We start from the raw sequence: 26,457 nt of genomic DNA on the forward strand, positions 1-26,457 counted from the left end.
GAGTGCTCTCAGCGGGACCTGCAAGATTAACAAATGGCCCAACCTATGATGAAAAACACAACTCTGTATACACGTGAGTTTTGAAATATTTTCCCTCCATGGCACCACTCCTCCTCTTAAAAATACTTGGGTGTCTGGGCACTGCCTCACCACCATCTCCCGCCAACATGAGCTCTGAAAGAACAGGCACTCTAGCTGATATAGCTTCTTCCCTCCACGCCATATGCCCAAGTAAATACACTTGCCTCTAAGGTACTCCAGCACCCACTTGTTCTCCTGCACCTCCACTTTGCTGCTCCTCAATATGGCACTCAATTGACTAGCTTCCTCCAATGCTCTGTAGATGGTGGACGGCTGCTCCACCACTCAATTTGCAGTAAAATTGGCATGAGAGCTTTTTAGAGATCTGGAAGGAGGTTAGATGAAGTCCCTATAAGGGAGGTTCCACAGGGGCAGATGGCATACAAAATGGCGCTGCAGCAGGGCCAAGGAGCATGCAGGGTTCTAACTATCAGTTTCAAAGGGCTGATTTCATCAGTCTGAATAGAGATGCACCTGTGGCTGCGTGGGTCGTATTTCCTGTTAACACTTTGAGTACTTGTGCCCACAAGGCTAGTTACAGCACCAGAGGCCTCAGTGGAACACGAGGGATGCATGCATCTCTGCTGAATCATACAAACGTATCTCTCTTAAATAGCATGGCCATGTGGCTCTGAAGTAACCTTACCAAGATTATATTATTATATCTTAAGCCTGTTTGGGTGGGTGGTATGTTTGTAGTCCAGGATTCACAGGATGCAATTTTCATTCTGCAGGTTCTGTAACGAGTTTTTGAGTCTGGAAGAACAAGTCCTCTTCCCCACCTCCACTCCCCATCCATCTGGGGAAGGAGTCTTGCCAGCTATCAAATCCGCCGTACAGTTCATAACTATTCCTGTGTTTCAGAGTTGGCTCTCAGAGGGCTCTGTAAGCAGGAATGCTTTCTGATATTGTATTCCTGAGCTGTTCTTATCCCCTGCTTCACTCTTAGTGAAATGAGAGCAGAGTGGTTACAGAAAATCCAGAGGTTAAACTGTTTTGGAAAGCCCCGCTCTGAAGGCTGGACCTGGCTCTGCGAACTGAACACCTATTGTGCTACTGGTACAATGTCACTTTGCCATCTCAGCCCACTACTGACAAGACCTAATTTCTCACAATCCCAGCTTTGTGCTGCCTGTTTGCTGGAATGACGGAGCCATGAAGCTGTGCTTGATGGTTCCAGGACCCAAGTACAGTTGGTTAACCCCTTCAGGGCCAGCCCTTCTACTGTAAGGCTGACTTAGCACGCTTGAAGGGTCAAATGAGTGCTGTCATACAAAGAGGCAACAGTCACAGCTGACAAACTAGCCTCCTGATAACATGGAATAAGAAGCCAGAGTCAAACTGAGTTTTTGGTAGTGAGATGTCTAATTTTTAGACTAAAACGATGCTGAAATGAGCATACAGTACACGATGTACAGTACATCTGTTTCTTTTGTAGCTATATAACCCACATTTTAAGGAGTCATGTGTGAACGATAATCAGGGATGCCAATGCTGTCTTACTTTATTCCCCATCACCACAGGTGCACTCATCAAACTGGGAAATGCCTTCCACCTAAGGATAAAGACCCCAATCTGGAAACAAATGTTTCATTCAGCAGCAAAGGTTGCTGAGTGTGACATGTTGACTCCCTGTTGTAGTGATATTTATAGGCCTGGCAGGAAGGACACTGTAAAGTCTTGCATGTTGTCTAACAGCAGATGAACTTGCTAATACTAAATGAGTTGTTTGAAGAGTGAGATCATCCCATGCCTTTTAGGGAATCTGCGCACAGTCCATCACTTTTATGAGGAGTGGAGGAACTCTAGGCATGTGTCCTCCTTCTGCTTCAGCTTTGAATTAATGGACACCTCTTTAAAAGGTGATGTGTCCTATGTCAGGAATCCAGATGGGAAATAGTCATTCCAGTCCTATTTCTAGTCTGGCTTCTGATATACATGTCATGGAGACAGCACTGGATGCTCCGGTCAGGGCTTGAAAAACATACCATGCTTCTTTTTAGCCACAGAGAAATACCAGACCCCTTGCCACTTAATGCTCCTCCTCTCCCTGCTCTTAAAAAGAATAACCATTGGATACTATATTTTGTTACCATATCAATCAAATTGCTGTGACACTTTTTAAAATACAACTTAATACTAAGGCAGGTAATACACTAGAAAATATTTATTTAGTTAAATTAGTAAATTTCCTGTCCCCACTCCATTTTTTTTTCTACAACGAACCATACTGTAGCTTTTTTCCTAAGTTGTAATGTCTGTTTACTCTCTCTCTCCTTCCCCCAGTACCCATATCAATTTCCCTGTTTTTCTTCTGTTTCTTCCCCATTTCCCAAAAAGCTCTGTATACCTCTGTGGATTCATGTACTCCTCCCTCTCCCCCCCCCCCCAATAAGGTCTGGACAGGAAATGGGGGTGAGAGGGGAGCTTGAGGAAGGTTCTGCTGTGAAGCAAACACTGGAGGGCTTCAGGGATCATACTTTCCTTTATTCCAATCAATTCCTTCTTCAGCATTGGAAGAAAGTGTCACTTTCTGTTTGGTCATTGTTGCATGACAACCCCCATACTTCCCCATCAGCATTTTCCTTCATGCCTCCTTCCTTTAACCAACAAAGCCCCAGTGCATCCACTCACCACCAATTATATGCCCCTATCCATGCACCCGCTACCATGCAGCTGGAAACTTTATCACGTATATAATAGCCAGGAGACTATGCATAAAACTTTCAAAAGTGACTTAGGCTCCTAAGTAACTAGGTGCTTCTGAAAATTTTACCTTAAATCTACTGGCCATAGACCAATCTTTTGGTGGAAGGGGCACTAGCCAAGAGTGATGGTCAGGCAAGAAGCCAAGCCAACTCTCCTCCTCCTCCTCCTCCCTTCAAGCTGCTGGAAAAGGGGAGGGTGCTGGGGATTCCTTTTAGGGTGCCATCCCTGGATCAACAATGGGAAAAGGAGGAAAGCTCCATAGCAGCCCCTGGCACTTAGTGTTCTGACACACTCTGAAGCCATCCCAACCCATTGGAGAAGCAGCATTCTCCATTTCCCCCTGTGTGTATTCATTCTTGTGGGTGGAGGGACAGTCCTGATTGTACCCCCACCTCACTCTGCTCACTCCATGCAACAGCTAAGAGACCAGCGGCTTTGTTCATGCTCGTTTCTAATGTAGCTTCTTTTCTGATTGTGTAAGCTTCTTAATTGGAATGAGCTTTTTCTAAGGGAACTGTGATTATGTTGCTCTTAAAGTCTGGGAAGGCTAGCTTTTGTTTTAACGTAACTCATGGTGAGTGAAACGTGAAGGATTGGAAGATTTGACTTGCTCTGACCAAAGAGGAAAGCTTGAAAGCTGTCACTGGGACTTTCTTTTTGAAGCCATCAAAAGTATTGAACGAACTTAAGAATTCTGAAATGTTTGAAGGGAGTGAAGTTGAGAATGGATTAGGGAGAAGAGTATAGGGTAAAAGAAAAAAATGGGATGTATAGTAGTGTTGCTTGCCCTCAGTCAGACTTCTCCCCCCCTTCCTTCCACTTAGGAAACTCACCCAGCTCCTGCCATTATGCTGTGGTTTCTTATCGAAGTTACGCACTGAATCCCTGTTCAGAGTGATGCTGTGCTCTTGTCAGCCAGCCAGTGCTGCAACTGGCAGAGATCCCTTCCTTATTCATTCAGCATTAGAGCTCCTTTCTTTGCTTTCTCAGCTCCAATTCACTCATCACCCCTTTTGTCTTAATTACAATGCACTTTCTTCTCCTCTCCCTCTCTCCTGGAGTAAATGTGGTTTGCTAGGTATAAGAAAGAAGACCAGTGGGGAATCTATGTGATCCTAAGTCACCTCAATTATCAAAAGTCTCATGGTCATCTATTAACACTTTAAATCCATTGTCTTCTACCACTGAAGACCCAGCAGGTATTGCTGTTCCCCTCTAAAGGAAGAGTAAAAGCCTTATGAGCACATGCCTGAAGCCCACAGCAAAGCATGAAAGGGTACTACTGTAAAAGAGTTGGCATGGCACATGCTGCTAGAAAATCAACTAACTTTTTTTTTTTTTTTTAATTTAAAGACCAGACCAGCATAGCATGTCCATGTAATGTCTTAGATTTCATCTTGTTGCTTCCTTCTGAACTGGGATCTCTGATGACTTATGAGAAACAGCAGTTTTGCTGACGTGACATTTAACAGTGAAGGGCTCTCTTCTCTTTCAGAATCTAGGAAGTAACAGTCTAGCCTACAGTAGTCTGTGTCTGCACCAAGAGCTGCTTGTCTTCAGTTTATTGCCCCCAGCTGCTACCTTCAATCTGTTTATCAAAGACCTTTGTTTGAAAGTCAATAGATTGCTCCATACTTCTTTCCTTTAACTTGCCAGATACCCTGCAGCAGACTCCCATTTCTGGATCCCTGTGCATTCCTAAAGTGATCCTTTATTTTGCATAAGGAGCAAGAATCTCACCTCTCTCCTCACCCTAAAAGTTCCTACTGGCCCCCCATTAGTGAGTGTCACAATTACTGGGGTTATCTGCTCCTCTCCTCCCTCGTGGTCTCTTTGGGGTATACCTCCTCTCAGATCAAGAGGCTCTAACCAGCTCCTTTCTAGAGGAAGAATCCTGTGATTCTTCAACTCTCGGACCAAGCCTTGAGTTGCACTCTCCGGGTGCTAACCACGATTACCTCAGTAGGCCTGACTTTTCTTCAATACCTGCAGTTCTGTTCAATCTAGGAGCAGTAATCAGTGGTTAAGACAATGACCAAAGTATGTATTTTGAACAAAAGTGTTTCAGAGACAAGATCTTGTAAAAAATAAACAGTGTACACACGTCTACCTTACCAGGTGCTTCCCCATCTCCCACATCCATCAGGCTTCTGGTAGTTTTAAGCTTCCTATAGACCCCCAAAACTGTTAGGGTCTGGGTGACCAGTCTCTTCCCTTCATTGACAAAACAGTTCTCTCTTTCCCCAGCACCAGAGTGTCACTTTAAATCTTGTCCTGTCCTTTGACCTCTCTTCTCAGAGAACAAGTCCACTTCCTAACTGTTTATAGCCCTTTGATCTGTTCGTTCCCAGTGCTGGCAAAAGAGCTGTATAACTTCAAGTTGGAGCCTAGAAGTAGGCCACTGTGCTGTACTTGCCCCCCAAGTATTTGAGAGGTTGCTTAGCTATAGCTCTCCTCTTGTTTTCCTGATGGTCTTCCCAATAGTCACCTAGTAAGCTGGCTCAGTACATTCATACAGAAAAGTCTTAACTCAGTAATTACTATACGGTAACTTTATTGACCAGGTCACACACAGTATTCATAAAATTTATTACAGAATCAGAATTCTTAAATGATATAGCATCTCTGTCTGTACAGGGAGCCCTTCAAATGGTAAAATACTTGTGCCAGAATATTTTGGCTTCCTGTTGGTTGAGTGACAATCCCATTTTTTTTAAATTCTAAAGTAGTGTGAAAGACCTTGGCTGGAATAGATACTTCTAGATGTGGCTTTGGGTAGCTCTCTGTTACGTGCCTGGCATACAGTATTGACTTGAATCCTCTAGTACACTTGTGCATGGTATAGAGCATTGAGTTGTAAGAATGCATGGATTGATACACATGTCTTGCAGGCATGGTGAAATGTTTATTTACATTACCAATGGGCAAGGGCCTAAAGTCTGGTAGTGGTGGTGTGGGTTCCTCCCTACTCCCTCCCTTCATATTTCTGGCACAGTTGCTCCGAAGTCACTTCTGCATTTTTCCCTACAGACTAATCTGCTTTTATCCTTGGAAGCTAATTTCAAAGGCTTCATGTGACTTCCCCAAACTTAACAGATTTCAACAGCTGGTTTGGTCACCATGTCCCTGAGCATGGATCGATGGTGTGTGTGTGTGTGTGTGTGTGTGTGTGTGTTTTCTGTCTTCACACTTCATTCTCTGGAGGAATGTCCTAAGAACACATTGCCTAGAGTGTCAGTAATTAGACTACCGCTTACCTATGTTGTGAAACTAAGCTTTGAAAATTCCCTGTGTTGTCAGTGTAGCAGGGGGTGTGACAAATACTGATCTTTACCCTCTGTCCCCTCAGGTATGACTCTGGAAAGGATGGGTATATAGACCTAATGGAGCTGAAACTGATGATGGAGAAGCTGGGAGCTCCTCAGACCCATCTGGGCCTGAAAAACATGATCAAGGAAGTGGATGAGGATTTTGATGGCAAGCTCAGCTTCCGTGAGGTAAGGATCAGCAAAGAAGTATCTAATGTGGGGCTGCATAGCCAGGCAGTAGCAGTCTGGAACACTACCGGTGCATCCTTTCTCTGAATTGGGCTGTGCTAGATCTTCCTTCCTCCTTCTAACTTGGCCAAGATTCTTCTAAGCCTGAGATAGCTCAATAGGCTATGCGGTGGTGGAAGTGCAATCAGCAGGGGAGAGAAGTAGGCAGTCTCTTCTGCATGAAGCACGATGTAACTGAATGACAAGATGCAACTCATTATTCATGGGGAATTCTGTGCCAAAAAATTAATTCTGTGCACAATATTTTAAAATTCTGCATATTTTGTCAAAATAACACAATATAATCATGCCAGTTTCAATTATTTCGGTAATTTATTTTGAAATATTTGTCAACAAGTATGTCTGCAAGCTTGTTGATCTCTATTCCAAGCCCTGTGTCTAATGCAGTTTAATGCACTTATCACAGCTCTGAGCTGGATGGGAACAGTTTTTACTTTTGACTGAGGATAACTGAAGCCTAATGATTTAGCAGTTAAATAATTAGTGTTGACTTGAGCAACAGTGTCATCCAATATACTTATAGCTATCCCTTTTTTAGGATGCCATGGCAGGTGTTGATCAGTTGCAGGGAGTTGTCTTGTTTCTGGGAGCTTTCTTCTGCCCTTTCTGCCCCTAAAAGGGGTAATACTTATCCTCCTGCCTCAAGCAGGCAGAGCAGGGCTCCATAACTTATCAAAGGGGATTTCTGTTGTCTCCACAACCAAGTCTCTGAACCCTCAACTGTTCAGACCTGTAACTTTCAATTCAAAAGTGCCAGGGAATTCTGGCAGCTGCTGTGCAAGCGGGTATGAACAAAGGGTAGGCAGAAGCTGGACACTAACAGATGCTGTATGCTGGGTAGGAAGGGGCATGAGTAGACTAGGACATCAGCAACTGAGTGCAGACAGCTGCTTGCTAGGCTGGCAAAGGACATGAACAAAGATGAGTGAAGATGAGGAAAGCAGCAGCTGTTAAAGTCACGTTGTGGTGCCTCAATGCTAGCACATCTGAGCGTACTGCTTCTGAAAAGTCAGCTTGCTCAGCAACTCTAAACATCAGTCTCTGTATCCAGTTGGGTATGTTTGCCACCACATCCGCTGTGAAAAATTAATTGCTGATAGTTTACATTGTAAACTAGTTGGTCACTAATTTGTGTAAAACATCAATCCCTCCGTGGCAATGGCTGAGATGTAGAGCAGCCTGGTGATGTCTCTGTCGGTGCATGGTCGGAAAAGGCTGAGGGTGTTGTGAAATTACAGGGAAATCTAATGTGGTAGAAGCAGGGAATCAATATGTTTTTAAGACATTTTTTTAATGCAGAAAAATGTAAATACTACCTGCCTACTTTTCTGTTAGGCTTTGACTCTACTTCTCTGGTATAGCATGTCCCTAGCCACATGCTTATAGCACATGCCTATTGCACACACTATTTTCTGTGATGCACAAGTGTTCCTACCATCATCTGGCGGAACAGACTTACTCAGAATGAGGGTAACCACTGTGTCTTCACTCACTATGTCAGTTTCACTTGATGACATCCCAGCACAGGTGGGAAGTGCTGGCTTAATCTCGGCTATGTAAGCAGTCCTCTCACCAGTCACTGCTTATGTACTCTGTCTATCTGGCATAGGGGGTCAGGCTTTCTGGAAGTCCCTCACTTAAACACATCCCACTGCATGCTACTCTCTCACAAGCATCCACTTGTGCGCACTGAAAAGTGGCGTGTTGGAACTGTGATCATGTCTTGGAACAATGCACTTGGCAAGTGTGCTGCCAGCTGACCCAAAGCAGATGGCTGGACGCTTGTGAGCAGGAGGGCGTAGCAGCTGCAGCTTAACTTTTTAAGAACACAGTGATGTCAGAACAAGAATACAAACATGTTAGAGAGCAGGGTATTACTGGTTCTGGCAAGAAAAATAGAAGAACTGAAAGTCTGTCTCTGAGTCTAGGTCAGCAGTGGCTCTGGGGCAGGGAAGAAAGCCTGCCCATTTTACAATATATTGGACTCTCCTTGGGGGCTCTATCAATGGAGCCTGAGATAATTCTGGATGATACTAAGGAATCTGGTGGAGCAGAACACCACGTCTGTGGCCCCAGGTGAGACTAGGGGTGAAGACAAGAAATGGAAGCTACATGGATACTATGCTGGGATGACAAGACCTCTTCAGATAGTTCCAGGCTCATGAAAGCGACTGCTTGAGGGGCAAGGGTCTCTCTACAATAGGTATATGTTGCTTTTTTGATTTTTCTGTTGGGGCCTGGTTTTGCATGTGTGTGGACTAGAGAACACTTCCCGGTATCATGTGGATACCACTGCCATTATTAAAATGGACAGATGCAGCTTCCCATGAGTGTGTATGTCCCTTCTTCCTCCTTGAGTCAGTAAGCTCCCTCCTTGCGCTGTTGCCACAGCAAAAATGGCAACTGTCTACTCCCGGCTCCACCCACCTGTTCCAGCTTCCCCAAACCCTGCTGGCTACAGCAGCCTCCTCTGTGTTTAGTCATAAAGACTGTTCTGGGAGATTTCTGTCTACACTTCAAATACTGTGCACAGCAGCTGGCTCTGTTGCATCCTGTAGCCAGATGCAAAATGATGGCTAAGCAGTGAAATTCTTATGTAAGAGGCACTCTTAACTCTTACTGTAATAAACTACACATTGGGAAAATAAGCCTCAGCATGTACGCTACACTTTCTGTTCATGCCCTGGACCAGGATACCTGCTTAGCTATCTGCCCTTACCTACCTCCAAATGCACTTGATTCTGCCTTTCTGTATAACTCATAAGCATTATCTGGTAGCAAATTGCTTTATATCTCCCACTAGCAAGTGAGGTGGAATCAATTGTTGCTTTGTCCAACTATGCTTCCCTTCTGCTGACAGCCAACAAATAGATGGAAAAGAACCATGTTAATATGCTAGCCATAATTTTCTCTTGTTTCTTTGGAATAATCTTGGCAAACCTTGGCTAAAACCAGTGTTCTAGTTTAACAGTTTGGGGTGGTGGGTGTGTATGTGTGTGTGTGTCTAATTTAGCTGTGCCAACATGTAGGGTCCTGTGCCTTTCCAGCCACAAAGTGTCCTCAGATAATTGAGAATAACAAATAAAAATTTTCTCAGCCTTGCTTCGCCTTCACCGGCCCCTCTTGACTGTTGGAAAAAACAGTTCTCACTCTCTTTTTTGGGTGCAGCAAATCAGATATTTTATTCTCATGCAATTGCATAGAGTGCACTAGGACACAGGGTTTCCCCCTCCTAGGCAGGTCTCTCAAAAGATAAACAGTTAAGGCAAGCATTTATACCTTTTGTTACATACAATAATGAGCAACAGCTGCATTTTGTTTATACATAGGTCATCCTGATATCTTATTTTTCACATCTATTTAGACTCTAGTCTACATTCCATATTTATCTACACAAAGTCGCAACAACTTCTCACACAGTTCTTTCCCACTCGCCTCACACAATCCTCGCTTCTACAAATCTCGCGTTATTAGGGTTACAGCTAGCCTGACTCTTGCTCACAGAGGAGACTGTATGCATTGAAATTCCCTTCAAATCCCTGTCAGTTCTTGTTCTACTTCCAGCCACAAAGCGTCCTCAGATAATTGAGAATAACAAATACAAATTTTCTCAGCCTTGCTACGCCTTCACCAGCCCCTCTGGACTAAGGCTTTCCTTGCTCTTGCTAGAAATCCTCAGGATACCGATCCTAAGGTCCTGTTAGTCTGCAACAGGTAACCTTTGGCAGCTGCTGCAAACTGCATCTATCCCGCCCAAAAAAATCCAATTCCTTCCCACTTTCTCTTGGAAGAAAGTGGCTTATGTTCTTACAGGGGGCTGATACTGGGGAGTGGGAAGGTATTAGAACTGGAAACTGAACACAATTGTTGATTTATTATTTCTAATTCAGTGACTATTGCTGTACCAAAGCAATTCCAGAGCAGGAGAGGCTACAGGAGCAGAAGTTCCATGAGAATGTATTTAGAGCAACTAGCAGTGATTTCAGCAGCAGACCCCTGCATCTATTCACTGTGTACCACTTGCACTGGACAACAGCATGTCACAGGATGTTATGCGGGAGTCAATAGCTGCTAGTCATCTGCTCCCTCCTATGTAGGGTGACCAGATGTCTCATTTTTAAAGGGCTAGTCCTATTTTTTTGGGACTTTTTTTTTATATAGGCACCTATTACCCCCCACTCCTGTCCCATTTTTTCACAGTTGCCATCTGGTTACCCTACTCCTGTGTGTTCCCACAGCGCTCAACCTCTGCATCAGAGCAGAAGAAACTGTAATCTCGTGAATTGCTTACCTCGATAGCCTGTAAACGACTCTCTTCTTGTATTACACTGGCTTCCTATTGCACCTGACTGGCATGTTCATTAATAAAATTGACTTGTACTATGACCTTTGTCAAGAGTCCATAAATATGTCATCAATTAACTCCACAAAGTTCCTCTTAAAGACTCAGGTTAAACAGCTTATGCTTAAAAAGAGAAGCATAACTACTCTATAATGCCTAGGCTCAAACTCCCACCCACCAAAGGAAAGAACAGATAATAGCTGTAACAGCAATACTTAACTCTATCCATATCTAGCATCAGTAAAATCCACCTTAGCATCACTGTGCCTGTGCTAGTAAAATGTTCAATCTCTGACCCAACTTGCATGTCTGCCATCTGGGTTCATGTAAGTCACAGCTTCCCCGAGATACTGTTTGTGTCCAGTTGTGCAGAGATTGCTTCAAGGACCAGTGCCTCTCCGCTTCAGTTTATTAAATACTTCTCCTCATGTCTCAAGGTTTATGCAGTACACACCAGGCAAGGATTACAGTAGCCATGTTGCTGTCATTTTGCAGGTCAGCAGGCACTCTGCACTCTGGGTTTGTGGAACTGCTGTATGGCTTTTTTGATGGAGGAGGAGTGTGTGTGCTGGGTCACTAAGAATCACAGAGAGCATTCGTGTCAACATCATGAGGTTGGAACTGTGTACCCTGCTCTCTGTGCTTCTCAGCAGAGTCTTTAAAAATTCTGGTATTATGCACTTTGCCTCTCCTTTACATCAGCAGCTGGTAAGTGGCCACCATAATCCATGTTTCCAACTTTTTCTGTCTGGGTGAGTAAGTCCCACATGCCTTTTATTGGCTGAAGTAGCTAGTAAAGCAGCATATTTTCCCTGCTGTAACAGGCCATCTTCCGTAAGAAGAATGCTGCCTGATTCCCCTGTTTCAGGGTGATTCATGCACACGTGTCCTTGTGATTGGTCATGGCTGGGTGTTTCCAGGCACTGACCTACCCTTCCCCGGACTACATTTGTAACAGACCTTAGGGCTGCTTTGTTTTCAGTAGACTTTTTGGATGCCAGGAAGTTTGGCTTTCAAGGGTGGGGTTGGAACAGTGAGGAGGAACATCTGACTAATACTAGTACAACCAGAAGTTCAGGCTGTATCAAAGATCCAAAGCAATATCTGGGTTGTTTGGTGGAGGGAGGAGAGGACAAAACAGACTTGAATAGAATGGAAGGAGGTCTTCTCAAGTTTTTGAGTTGGCTGATCTACCCATTTAGCTAAACCTCACCTAATTTTAAATTTTGTTTGGAGAGGGTAGGAAGCTTCCCTATAAAACAAGCTTGCCTTCTGTATGCTCTACCTTAATAAGCACACCAAGCTTACAGGGCTATTGCGTAAATCTTCCCCTGCTAAACTTGGATGCTGTGGTAGAGAATAGCCAGGACTGTAGTTATCCTGCCCACCCTATTCTCAAACTGCTGCACCTCCATCAGCTGCTCAGTAACTGTCCTGGAAATGATAAACAATTCTGTTTTCCCTGATGCATTAGTGATGAAAGGAAAAGGAACTGGCTGAGATTGCTGACATACTGAGATGCTGCTGTCCTTTAGTGAGATGCTGCTGTCCTCTAGTGGAAGAGTGTGATCTCTGCACTGGAACAGACAAATCCTGTCCGATTGAGGAAATGCAGAACTGAACCTCCTTTAACATTTGTTGTGTTTGAAATCTCTCCTTGTGGAGGGAGCACACATGCTCCTACATGTTACTTGACCCCTCCTTGCTGGATTTTAGCGGTACAATAGGGCCTGGTGCAGCTCCTGTCCACAGGGGTGAATCTGTGTGAAAGCCAGTGTGTAGGCTACAAAATAGCCGAGAGCACAATGGTGAGACCTAATTACAGCAGTACTTTAATGTTGCATGTATTAGTGTTTGCATCATAAATACTGGATTCAGAGGATTACAGCATAGATGTGAGTTCCTCAACTGAAACTTGGTGCACCATTGGGAAGTTTGAGCCTTGTAATTCCTTTTGAGGGAAGAAAAATGTGCTTCTTAGATGTTGCAAAAAAGCTGATTTTTACAGTTTAAATAACCTGGCAGGCAGACTGGTCAGATACCTCTTGGTACCTTAAACATTTCTAGTTAAGTGCTCTAGTAAGGGTTTTAAAATGAGTTGCTGCATAGGCACTTCTATATCTTTTTAAACCATTCTTGAGTGGGACAGGGTATAGCTCTATTGTGACCACTGAAAGACCTTTGCTATAACAAATCTCCTGTATTCTTAATGGACACAATAGAAGAAAACCTCCTTCTGTCCAAATGATAGCCTAGCAAGGTGGTAGTCTTAAAGCTGTGATGCAGTCCTAAGACTTCTCCATGTTCTGGAGAATCCTGAGTAGTGATTTAACACTAGAGCTGGACAAAATTAACTCCCCTCCCCCAGAACAACCAAAAAAATCCCTAATCTTTTTGCTTCCCACTATCAGTATATGAGGCAGAAATGTCAGTTAGAAGACATTCTCTTTTCTAATATGGATAACTGAGTTCTTCTTGGAGTGCTTGCTTTTGTCCATTCCACTTTAGGTGTGTGTGAACCATTGCTGGAGATTTTTCCCTCAGTGGTATCTGTCAGGCCAGCTCTAGTGCCCCCTGGAGCCACGCGCTTATGCACAGGTATAAGGGGCACCACTGGCCACGCACCCTCTTGGTTCCTTCTTTCCGCCCATGACAGTTGCTGGAACGACCACTCTTGCTTCGGCAAGGCTTCTTCCCAGTGGTTTTTGGACTCTAATTCTTTGTTGTTTTTAAACATAGTTTTTAGAGTAGATAGATATTGTAGTTAGTGTTAAGGACTATCATCAAGGGACTCTCTTCGCCCCAGGACCCAGGCATGCCCTGGTCCCTGAGCTTCAAACTTTGTGCCTCCTGGGGCAAACCTCTGCCCGTGAGTGACCCGCATTCCAGTTGATTGAATGCTCAGGAGAAACTAACGTGAGGCACTCACTGGGGCAGAAAAACTACAAGCAGTGGGAAGGCAGTGCAGTGCAACTGATTCAGGGCCACTCTTCCACCCCTGGTCCCATGGTGGCACCATCAACTCTGCCCAGAGTGTTGTCTGGTGCTGCACGCTCTGCCGACACCCGGAAACCACTGTGGTACCAGCAGCCTGACTGTCTCTTTGACCCCAGAGACGCTCTCAGCAACCAGAGATTTACTATCACTCCCAGTTCCCCCTGATGCTGATGAGACAGCTGCCGGCTCCAATGACTAGGAGCAGGGAGTGTTGAACTCCTTCCCGGCACCAACAGCACCTTCTAGGGACAAGCGAGCCCTGACCCTGTCATCACAACCATCTCCAGTCTACCGCTGTTCCCTGGACCCTCAACACCGTATGAAGGCAGAGAGGGGTACCACTCCACTGTGGTCCCCGAGGGAGGACTCTTCATCTGAATTCGAAAGGGAACTCTACGTGCAGCCTAAGGTACCCAGCCTATATGCCACTGGACCTCGGTGCAGGTCCCCCCCACTGACCAAGGGGTCAGAGGCCTATGTAATGGGCAAACTGCAACCTTTGGGACTTTCCCCCCAGTATCGGGCCCTTCCTCCCTTCCCACTCAGCGTCGGACCCCGACTCCAGTACCAACCCTGGTACTGACTTTCAGGATGTGGCTCCCATCGCCACCTCGTGCTCCAGATGAGGCCATCTCAGGGCCCAGTAGTTCACTTCTGCAAGATGATTCCAGGGCCCATCAGGACCTTCTGACATGGATAGCAGCTAACCTGCGGCTGGAATTTGAGGAGCTTAAGGAAACATCCCACAGCCTTCTGCTTACAGCAGCTCCCTCCAAAGTGGCCTTACCCATTAATGAGGCTGTAATGGGTCCGGTCGAGGCCCTGTGGCAACTCCTCCTCTGCCTCCCACCTCAAAGAGGGCAGAAAAGAAACATTATGTGCCAGCAAGTGGATTTGAGTACCTGTACTCACGCGTTCACACACACACACACACACACACACACACACACACACACACACACACACACACACACACACACACACACACACACACACACACACACACACACACACACACACACACACACACACACACACACACACACCAGAGTCCCTTGTTGTGTCAGCAGCAGGGCCAGATGAGCGCTACAAACAAAAAGATGCAAAAAAACCTGGATCTGTTGGGGGAGAGGTTTATTCAATGAGTAGCTATCAACTGCATATCTCCAATCAGCATGTTTTGCTAGGGAGATACAATTACAATCTGTGGGACTCCTTGTCCAAGTTCAGACTCTCTCTGCCTCAAGATTGGAAGCAGAATTCACTCTTGGAGGGTAAGAATGTGGTCAGGATCTCTTTCCACGTAGCTTTGTATGCAGCTGATGTGACAGAGAGGACAATGGCCTCTGCTGTCACCATGAGGCTTTGTTCTTGGCTCCAGTCCTCAGGACTACCTCACGAGGTCCAACAATCCATCCAGGGCCCCCCTCTCCCTTTGAAAGCTCCTCAGTATTTTCAGAGCAGACAAGACACAGGGCTTCATGGGCTGAAGGACTTTAGACCCACCTTCAGGTCACTGGGCCTCTATGCTCTGTCTGCTTCCAGGAAGCACTTCAGGTTCCAACAGCCACCTCATTTATCGGCACCACCTCCAAGACAGGAGCCCTACAAAAGGAAAAGGAGAGGTTACAAACGGCATCAGCCACTCCTGTTCCCCTCAACCTCCCAGCGAGGCTCTCATAGGTCCTCCGGTGGCTTCAAGCAGGCCTTTTGAAGGTGCGCCTCAAGGTGCTATACTAGTTCCCGCTTCAGATCCTGCCTCCCCTTTATTTTTGGACCGTTTATCCCACTTCAGCCCGGCATGCTCCCACATAACATCAGACCACTGCGTGCTAAATACAGTGACAATGGGCAATACCCTTCAATTTTTATCCACCCCTTCCCTCCCTCCCACCCTACATCTCCATCCCTCTTCAGGGACCTTTTTCATAAGCAACTCTTCACCCAGGAATTGCGGTCCCTCCAATGCATGGGGGCTGTGGAGGAAGTTCCTCGAGACTTGAGAGGAAAGGGGCTCTACTCGGGTATTTCCTAGTCCCAAAGGCCAAGGGAGGCCTCTGGCACATTCTGGACCCGCATCGTCTCAACAGGTATCTCAAGAAACTGAGGTTCCGCATGGTCTCCCTGGCCTCCATCATTCCCTCCCTGGATCCAGGGGACTGGTAGGCTGCCATCGACTTAAAGGATGCATACTTTCACATTTGTCTCTCTTGGCTACATAAGATTTCTCAGATTTATTGTGAATCAATGCCACTATCCGTTCACTGCTCTTCCCTTAGACCTGTCTGCAGCCCCTCTGGTTTTATGAATCGTATGGCAGTAATATAGCAGCCTTCCTCAGATGGTGAGGTGTCCGGGTCTACCCCTACCTCAACAACTGGCTGATCAAAGGTCGTCAGAAACTCACATGTGGAACAGCATCAGCATGGTCCAAGTCACCTTCCAGGTGCTGGGCCTATTGATTAAATGAGCAAAAGTTGACTCTTGTTCCAGTTCAGAGAATAGAATTCATTGGGGTGGTGCTCAATTCAACCCAGGCCAGAGCCTTCCTTCTGGAGGCCCAATTCCAGACTCTATTGGACCTGATATCCAAGTTCAGGGTACACCCAATTAAGACTGCCCGAGTTTGCCTGAAGCTTCTGGGGTACATGGCCACATGTACTTATGTGATTCGGCATGCAAGGTTACGCCTCAGGCCCCTACAGACCGTGGCTACTTCCCAAACTGAAACCACTTGGACTTGGTGCTCACTGTTCCTCCCTTAGGCCTCGCCTCCCTGGATTGGTGGAAGGACCTGAAGCCAGTAATGATGGGGGTACCCCTCAGTCGTCAGTGTCCCTAGTCTTGGATGTGTCAGACCTAGTCTGAGGAGCCCACCTCAACTGCCTCAGGTCCTATGGTCCCAAGAGGAACTCTCCCTGCACATGAATGTCAGGAAATTCAGGACTGTACGCTTAGCCTGCCAAGTGTTCCTCCCCCAGATCTCAGGTAAGGCAGTGCAAGTTCTGACAGACAATAACGTGGCCATGTTCTATATCAACAAACAGGGAGGTGCTTGATCCTCAGCCCTGTGTCAGGAGGCCATCCGTCTGTGGGAATTCTGCGTGAAGCACTCCATTCACCTTACGGCATCACATCTCCCAGGATACACTAGCGGATCACCTCAGCCAATCCTTTTCCTCTCACCGCGAGTGGTCTCTTCACTCTGAGATCGCCAGGTTTATCTTCCAAAGGTGGGGATCTCTCCAGGTAGATCTGTTCACAACCAAGCAGAACAGGAAGTGCCATCAGTTTTGCTTGCTGTGCAGACATAGTCCTGGTTCCATCTCTGATGCCTTCCTGCTCCCATGTTCAGGGCCCCTGGCCTGTGCTTTTCCCCCTGTCCCTCTGGTTCACAAAGACCTCCTGAAAATTAAGCGGAGAGTTATAGCTCTGGCTTGGCCACACCAACACTGGGTTGGAACACTGCTGGATCAATCAATAGCATCCTCTCTTCCACTCCTGCTCTGTCTGGACCTGATCTCACAAGACTAAGCCACTGAAGCTGTACTGAACTTGTGCTCCACCTGAATCTCACCTCCTTTCATCTGACAACATGGATGTTACATGACAGGTCTGGCTAGGTAGTAGGAAACCGTCCACTAGGGCTACCTACATGGCCAAATAGAAATGCTTCTTGAGATGGGCATCTCAATGAGATCTCTCTGTGGTTCATTCTTCCCTGCAGGCTATCTTGGACTACTTGCTCTATCTAAAGCAGCAAGGTTTGGCTTTTGCGTCTTTCAAGGTGCACTTAGCAGCAGTCTCTGCCTTCCACCCACCAGTGAACAGCAGGTCAGTGTTCTCTCATCAGATGGCGGTCCAATTTCTCAAGGGTTGGAGAGTCTCTACCCTCAGGTTCATGAGCCGATCCTTACATGGGACTTTAAACCTGGTCCTGTCAAGGCTCACAGGCCCTCCATTCGGACCTCTAGTGTCATGCCCTCTACTACTTCTTTCTTGGAAGGTCATCAAAGAACAACAGTTACAGAAGGTCAGTGACCGTTGTTTTTTTTTTCTCTTGGGAATTTGGCTTTGATCCATGATCATAGAATCATAGGATTGGAAGAGACCTCGAGAGGTCACCTAGTCCAGTCCCCTGCATTCATGGCAGGACTAAGTATTATTTAGACCATCCCTGGCAGGTGTTTGTCTAACCTCTCTTAAAAAATTATCCAGTGCTCCAGCCCTCTCTACAATGGCAGAAGGGCATTGTATTAAGAGCTTGAACTACCTGGTAGTCCCTCAAGTAAAGGGTGGATGTTCTGGGTTCCATAATTTCTCCCTGATACTACAAAAAAGTACAGGTTGAAGTGTCCACACTCATACTCCAGTGTTCAGGTACATTTGACCTGAGATGGTCTTTATACTACTGTATGTAGTACAGTGAGGTTGGACTGGCCTACGCAGCTAAATCTTCATGGGAGTCAAAAGCTCTCCCTGATCCCCTCCAAGCACTAGCGTACAATGCACAGTCCTGTCTATGGAGTTGAGTCCTGTGTGACGTAGGTTCCATTGGGCCTATTTGGACAATGGGGGACAGTAGGTGGGGGTTCATTTGAGGTGGGGGCAGCCTTCTGTTCTCATTCTTTCATTCAGTGTGTTATGTATTATGCAGTGTGATCTGAGCCCCTATAATGCATAATGTGGTGAACTCTGACATAAGGGCCACCAAAATGACTTGGGGTGACAGCACATATGTGAGCTTTATGGCACGCACTGAGGCAGCTGCGGCCTCCAGAGAATCACAACGTGCAGCTGTACTACTCACTCAGCTGCGAGAGGGGAGAGAAGAGACCATCCTCTCCTCTGGGCCCTGGTGGTGTCAGTGATTAGGCAATGTGTGAACCACACTACTGCCAAAGCTCTGGTCTGTGGAAAGCCCCTTCTCCTTTCCCTAAAGGCTCCTCTCTCTCCAGTCTGAGAGCGCACAGTACTGGATCCAAAGTGCTGGATGCAGCTTATTGTAAATACATTTTTCTTTCTGTTTATAAAATGTTTTCCTGTGTTGGTAATTGCAAATTCTTATCCTGGGGTTCATACATTACTTGCTGCTCTGATTTAGCATATAGTTTAAGTGCTTGGAATAGTAATTCTTTGAAAGCTTGAGCCTCAGTGATGAATTTTGGTGGGTCTATTTTTTGTTTCTTTGCTAGTTCCTGCTGATTTTCCATAAAGCTGCAGCCGGAGAGCTTGAGGAAGACAGTGGGCTGATGACTCTGGCAAAACTCTCTGAAATAGATGTTTCCACTGAGGGAGTTAAAGGAGCCAAGAACTTCTTTGAAGCTAAGGTATGGTGGTATGGTGGAGGTGCGGAAGCTGAAAAAGCTTGCTATGCAGGTCCCAGTTCTCTCTTCTTAATGTGTCCCCTGGAATGGACATTATGCTTGACTGCTGGACAGTATGCCAGTGTCACCAGGTGATTAAATCCTCTTAATCCACCAATTTAAGAAGCTGTGAATTTTCCTCCTCAACACAGAGTACACATCCTCACTATCATGCAGGGTTATGCCACTTCCTGTTCAGACTTGTATGCTGTGCCCCACTGAGCATTACTCACTGCTGATAAATGAACCACAAAATGGCTTATTTTGCCAGGCTTTGCTGCGCCAATGGTGGTTCCTTCCCCTTCAAGCACCCTGTAGACTTCTTACTTAATCCATCCTGTTTATGCTCCTGCCCATCATCTTGGTGGCTGAAATAGCATTTAAATAAGTCATCATCCAAAATAGTTCACAAAATATCTTGGAGACTGAGATATTAGGGGTCATAGGCGCTGACTTCCCCTCTTTGCCATGGGTGCTCGCCCCACCCCCCCAGCCTGCAGCCCCACCCCCACTCAACCCCTTCCCCAAAGTCCCTTCCCCAACTCCGCCCCCTCCCTCCCCCTACTCCAACTCCTTCCCCAAATCCCCGCCCCAGCCCTGCCTCTTCCCCGCTTCCTCCCCTGAGCGTGCTGCATTCTCGCTCTTCCCGTCCCTCCCGGAGCATGCTGCTAACACTGCCAAACAGCTGTTTGGTGGTGGCCGAGCGGGAAGCACTGGGAGGTAGGCGGAGGAGCAGGGACGCAGCGTGCTCAGAGGAGGAGGCGGAGGGGGAGGTGGGGCGGGAGTTGAAGGGAGCTTGGCTGTCAGTGGGTGCAGAGCACCCACTAATTTTTCCCTGTTAGCCCCTCTGTTAGGGGCTAAGCTTCCCAGAGAAAGGGTGTGTCTGTATTACAGTCAAGAGGTGTTACTGCAGCATGCTCAAGTAATAGCAGCAGTGAAGCTGTGGCAGCATGGGCGGTGGCTGCTTGACTATTTACCTGGGATCTTGGTCGGGCAAGTCTAGCCCATGCAGCCGTCTGTGCTGCTGTGGCTTCATTCCTATTGCTACTTGAGCTAGCTTTGGGTATGTCTAGACATGCTGCAGTCACACCTCCCCATGGCAGTGTAGACATACCCACAGAATCTGGGCCAAGGTGCTGTGAAGCTTTTGTTCTTAAACACAGTCAGTTGGAAGTAGTCACAAAACAAAGCAGAGCTTTTACAAGCACTTTAAGCATTGTGTGATCACTGAATACCACACAGACCAGGACTCCTGGACCAACTTTTAACATTCACTGCAAGGAATTTCCTCTTCTCCTGCACCAGTGCACAAAGCTAAGTTCTGAATACAATATTTGAGCTTGCTCTCCTTGTCTGTTCAATTTTCTAGGTCAGAATAACACAGGGGTAGGCAACCTATGGCACGCGTGCCAAATGTGGCATGTGAGCTGATTTTCAGTGGCGCTCTCACTGCCCGGGTCCTGGCCACCGGTCTGGGGGGCTCTGCATTTTAATTTAATTTTAAATGAAGCTTCTTAAACATTTTAAAAACCTTTATTTACTTTACATACAACAATAGTTTAATTATATATTATAGACTTATAGAAAGAGACCTTCTAAAAACGTTAAAATGTATTACTGGCACGCTAAACCTTAAATTAGAGTGAATAAATAAAGACTCGGCACACCACTTCTGAAAGGTTGCCGACCCCTGGAATAACATCACAAAGCATTAGATTTGAATAACACTACAAAGCTATATCTTCATGTTTGGTTAGACTGGGCTTTTTAAGCTGCTAGAATTCCTTTCCGACAGTGTTTTATGGACAAAAATAAATGTTATACTCATTGAAAGTAGCATAGCAGAGCTATTAAAACAAAGGCTGGAAAGTAGAGCTGAAAAAACAACTCTCAAACTACATCTTTTTCTTTTGGTCTGCAAATGGCCCATCTATAAAAAGGAAAATAAAAACAACCCAGGAAACTACAGACCAGTTAGTTTAACTTCTGTGCCAGGGAAGATAATGGAGCAAATAATCAAGGAAATCATCTGCAAACACTTGGAAGGTGGTAACGTGATAAGGAATAGCCAGCATGGATTTGTAAAGAACAAATCATGTCAAACCAATCTGATATCCTATCAAAGAAAGCTAACGAGTCTTGTGGATAAGGGAGAAGCGGTGGATGTGGTATACCTAGACTTTAGTAAGGCATTTGTTATGGTCTCGCATGATATTCTTATCAATAAACTAGGCAAATACAACTCAGATGGGGCTACTATAAGGTGGGTGCATAGCTGGCTGGATAACTGTACTCAGAGAGTAGTTATTAATGGTTCACAATCCTGCTGGAAAGGTATAACAAGTGGAGTTCTGCAGGGGTCTGTTTTGGGACCTGCTCTGTTCAATATCTTCATCAACGACTTAGATATTGGCATAGAAAGTACGCTTATTAAGTTTGCAGATGATACCAAACTGGGAGGGATTGCAACTGCTTTGGAGGACAGGGTCATAATTCAAAATGATCTGGACAAATTGGAGAAATGGTCTGAGGTAAACAGGATGAAATTTAACAAAGACAAATGCAAAGTGCTCCACTTAGGAAGGAACAATCAGTTTCACACATACAGAATGGGAAGAGACTGTCTAGGAAGGAGTACGGCAGAAAGGGATCTAGGGGTTATGGTGGACCACAAGCTAAATAGGAGTCAACAGTGTGATGCTGTTGCAAAAAAAGCAAACGTGATTCTGGGATGCATTAACAGGCATGTTGTGAGCAAGACACGAGAAGTCATTCTTCGGCTCTACTCTGCGCTGGTTAGGCCTCAACTGGAGTATTGTGTCCAGTTCTGGGCACCGCATTTCAAGAAAGACATGAAGAAATTGGAGAGGGTCCAGAGAAGAGCAACAAGAATGATTAAAGGTCTTGAGAACATGACCTATGAAGGAAAGATGAAAGAATTGGGTTTGTTTAGTTTGGAAAAGAGAAGACTGAGAGGGGACATGATAGCAGTTTTCAGGTATCTAAAAGAGTGTCATAAGAAGGAGGGAGAAAACTTGTTCACCTTAGCCTCTAAGGATAGAACAAGAACAATGGGCTTAAACTGCAACAAGGGAGGTTTAGGTTGGACATTAGGAAAAAGTTCCTAACTGTGAGGGTGGTTAAACGCTGGAATAAATTGCCTAGGGAGGTTGTGGAATCTCCATCTCTGGAGATATTTAAGAGTAGGTTAGATAAATGTCTGTCAGGGATGGTCTAGTATCTGGTCCTGCCATGAGGGCAGGGGACTGGACTCAATGACCTCTCGAGGTCCCTTCCAGTCCTAGAATCTATGAATCTATAAAAATGGGCCACAGACTGAGTTCCTCCTATTTGGTCCCAATTCGGAATTATCAAATTTTCTGCAAGAATTTTTATCATTGGGGAAAGTTCATTGTGTTTTCACGACTCATGCTGTGATGGCTAGTTACATATTACTGTGATTAGGGAAGGGAGATACAGAACTGGTCAACACAGTTGTGCTATAAATCTTGAAAGTCAATTCATGCATTTAGCTTCATTTTGTATTTCACCCAAAAGGCAATAATATTTTCTATGAGTTGGAATAAATATATCCACACAATTTTCCCTCCGTTTGGCTCAGTTCCAGTGGAAAGTGACTGTTGGTAAATGAAACTATCCTCTTGATTTGAGAATAAAACTGAACCCACAGGTCTTCAGTATAAATATCCAGCTACTGTAGTATTGTTAACCCTTAATCAATTTTGGCACCACTGAATATGGTAACTGGAGGAAGATGTAGCAGACAGATGTGCTGCAAGGTAGTTCAAATTCTTAATGCTTCCCATAGCTCATGTCTGCTGTTTTTCTTTACAGGTTCAAGCCCTTTCTTCAGCCAGTAAGTTTGAAGCAGAGATCAAGGCAGAGCAGGATGAGCGAAAGCGCGAAGAGGAAGAGAAGAAACACCGTCGGGCAGCATTCAGGGAGCTAAAGTCTGCATTCAGCCAGTAACCATCCATTCTACCGCCAGAGACTTCTCTTAACTTGGTACGTTTCCATGAATCACGACTGTGCCTGGAGAGTATCTTCTGCTAGAACTTCACCATCCTTTCAGACTGAAGTTTCTAACTCCACTCCAGAGGGTACAGCTCTCACAACTACCATGTGTTCATATGGTATGAACAATAAGAACTGTGTACATACTCTTCACTGTCAGGTAGTGCTTAAGGAAATTAAAGTTCATCCTAATGCTGAAGAACCAGGTAGCAAATCAGCTTTCCTTAACCCAAAAGGAATGACAGTATTTCTTGGGTATATTTTTTCCTTGGTTTCTGTTTCACATAACCCTCTGAAATACCATATTGATAACCCTTTCAGTAAAAGAAGCCGGACTTCCTCAAAGAAGGCCTTACCCACGACTTTGGCAGGAGAAAAATTAACTCCACTTTAGACAAGGAATAGAAAACTGATGGGGGGTTTTTGGCCTGTCACATTCCATTTTATCAGTCTATTCCATAGCCTCACTAGACTTTTTTAGGCCCTTGGATTTAGGAGAAGCAAGTAGGTGTATCTAATGTCTAAGAAATATTGGGAGCTGGGCAGTACAATTGGATGATGCACTAGCCTTTTCACCTCTGGAAATCTGTTCACATGCTGAGGTTGTAAGTGCAAAAGTGACTTTCATGAAGTCCTTAAAATCATTACTCTATGAAACCAATATGGTACAATGAGCAGTTTCTGCTCAGAAAGGGAATAACAGATGGGTTACAAATCAAAACTGAGGTGCATTTGGCAGAGTTGAATTTAGTAAGCTTGCATGATACCTTACCTTAGCCATGGTATCCATTTCTTATGAGCACAAGAGACTTGCCCACAAGTTTTAAAAACTTCCAGGTGCATGTCTCTATATGCTGAAGGCCACCAAAAACGGGAACAGTCCCTCCTTGCAAAGCCTCTCCGGATGCATTAATGTTCTGCCTCTCTATTGTTGTCCAAATTCCTTCCAAGATAAAACTCACACCAGTGGTCTATTTGATTGAACATCTTTATCTTCACCTGTCTGTTTTGCTTCTTAAACTGTGAGCACTAAGCTGTGAGTGTGGAATAATAAATAGAAAAACCTCTAATCTTTAATGTCAGGTGGGAGAATTGCTAAACAATTAAACTGTGTATATATCACCACAGATTATATTTTATAAATCACGCTTTTTAGATAAATATTTATAATTAAATGTTTTTATTCTTTACAACGAAGCAGATAACTGCATCTTCAATTATTTCTCCTGTTGCTAAAATGTACAAATAAAACTTTCTTTAATACCTCAGATCTTGTCAGTGGGTTTATTTTAAGTCCTCCAACATACTGTTTTGTCCAAGAATTCTCATCACAGATCTCTCTCTTTAATTGTCCCTATTCACTACTCCAAAGCCCAGAACAGCTGTCATGAGTGAGGAAATGTTCAGTCCCCCTCCTGATATTTCCACTACAGCACAGTATTGTGACTATGCAAAGGCTAATGATGATAATTTCTAAGGGACAGTGTTGTGTAAATATGTGAAATGCTGTCTATTGAAAAATGTTCACATTTGGTCCCTGTCAGTTGCTTCAAATGTTAAAATGGAGGATGCATCCTCTCCCACACCAGTCCTTCAGCAAAAAGTTGAAGATGCTGATAGATGGGGGCAGGGGGGAAAGAGGTCTCCATTGCTTTTCATCCTTGGTGGTCTGAATTGAATTCCCTGATGCACAATGCTTCGTAAGGAAATCTTGACATGGTGGTACTTACAGCTTTTTGTTTTAGGACATGTAAAGAGGCCTAACCTTGTGTAGGCGATAGATAAAAGCATCATATTGAGGATGGAGTGCCTCAGAGAACCTACTGTGTTTCCGTTGGAGTATGCTGATTGCCAGCATGGCTGAAGAGGGAAGGAGGACTAACAGCCCTTACTGAAGGCTGACATGTTGAAATGTGGCATGGTAGCATATCCAACAGTGTAACAGCATAGGTCTTTATAGCCAGGGCCCTGACTACTGGTTAGAGTGAGTTTTCCTAAAATTTTTTAGTCCTCAGATCTCCCGGGTTGTTATGTAAAATGGGAACAAGCTTTTTTTCCCCCCCCTTTAGTCTCTGCTGTATATTAACACATTCCATCAGAAGATCAGAGCACTTCACAAACATTAGCTTCAATAATATATTAAGTGTTGCTGTCTCAGCACAGCACACTACAAAGTTAGAGAGAAGCAACAAGAAATCAGAATGAGTTCAAGAAGACAGAACCAGAAAAAGTCTTCAGAACAGCTTCCAACATCCACTTTCCTCAGAAAGCTTCAATTATACTCCTGTGGTTGACAGTTACTGACCCGAAAGAGCACTGCATCTGGACTCAACATGGTCTGAGGGGAGAGGAGGCCGTGCCCCAGCCTGGGAGGTGGAGCCTCAGGAAGGTCACAGGCAGCAATGACCCAGGCAGGGAGGGTCCATTGGCATGTTGGGGATTTTAGCCATTTTATTTTTCTTGTCTTTTACCCTCCCATTTTCATGCACCATCTTCTTGTTCAGTTTGGTGCCCTTTTTGTGGTATCCAATTTTGATTAGTTAATTCCTAAGTAATCTAGGGTGACGAGACAGCAAATGTGAAAAATCCGGACAGGGGGTGGGGGTGGGGTAATAGGAGACTATATAAGAAAAAGACCCAAAAATCAGGACTTTCCCTATAAAATTGGGACATGGTCTCCCTAAAGTAATCCTGCCCAGTAACAGAACAAAGGCAGGAAGTTTCAAAGGGGAAGAACGGGAAAGGGTCACATGACCACACGCTAATCTGCCTGGTAATGGGATGACATAAGGGACTGACGCAGTGTGACAGGTTGCTGTCCATCCAGGGAGGCAGCCTATGTTTGGGTTGCGCAGTCCTTCGAGAAGACATCTACCACCTACCTGTTTCCATTGGTGAAGGCACACCAGTTCTGGACATCAAAAGAGAGAGATGTGAGCTGACTCCATCCAGCCTACAGCCATGCAGACTGAGTAACACAGACATTTTATATTGCTAGCCCATTTGTTCTAGTGGGATCTGGACTTCATCCTATTTGTATTTGGTAAAAACCACCAAGCTATTTTATAAATATTTTATATTATTCTGCCTGTTTAATACATCCTTTTGATTTACCCTTTAAGAGCATTCAAGTGTTTGCTTGCTGCGACCAATAAGTGATAGACCCTAATTCAGGAGAATCAAGCTTATTTTTGGAGGCGAGGGTCCTTAAATGTTCTTTCCTTTAGTTTCTTCTGGTAACAGGAACAGCTCCCATTGCTACTGGCTGCAACACTGCACCCGGGCTCACTCTATGCCTGTGCTCAGTTCCTGCTGCCAGGCTGTCCCTGCTGTGTCCCACTGCAGCCAGGCTGTCCCTGCTGGGTCCCTC

At 45.2% G+C, this 26,457-nt stretch overlaps 1 protein-coding gene across 1 annotated transcript in view; it reads left to right on the forward strand.

Moving 5' to 3' along the window:
• The window catches only part of EFHD1 (EF-hand domain family member D1), a 44,643-nt gene extending 20,288 nt beyond the window's left edge, over positions 1-24,355 (forward strand). Inside the window, exons 2-4 of the mRNA XM_054040268.1 lie at positions 6,140-6,287; positions 18,882-19,016; positions 22,908-24,355. Of these exons, the coding sequence (XP_053896243.1) occupies positions 6,140-6,287; positions 18,882-19,016; positions 22,908-23,042 (418 nt within the window). The 3' untranslated portion in view covers positions 23,043-24,355. The remainder of the gene's footprint in view (positions 1-6,139; positions 6,288-18,881; positions 19,017-22,907) is intronic.
• Positions 24,356-26,457: the final 2,102 nt, after the last annotated feature.

This window comes from Malaclemys terrapin, chromosome 9 (genome assembly GCF_027887155.1).
Source record: "Malaclemys terrapin pileata isolate rMalTer1 chromosome 9, rMalTer1.hap1, whole genome shotgun sequence".
Classification (NCBI taxonomy): Eukaryota; Metazoa; Chordata; order Testudines; family Emydidae; genus Malaclemys; species Malaclemys terrapin.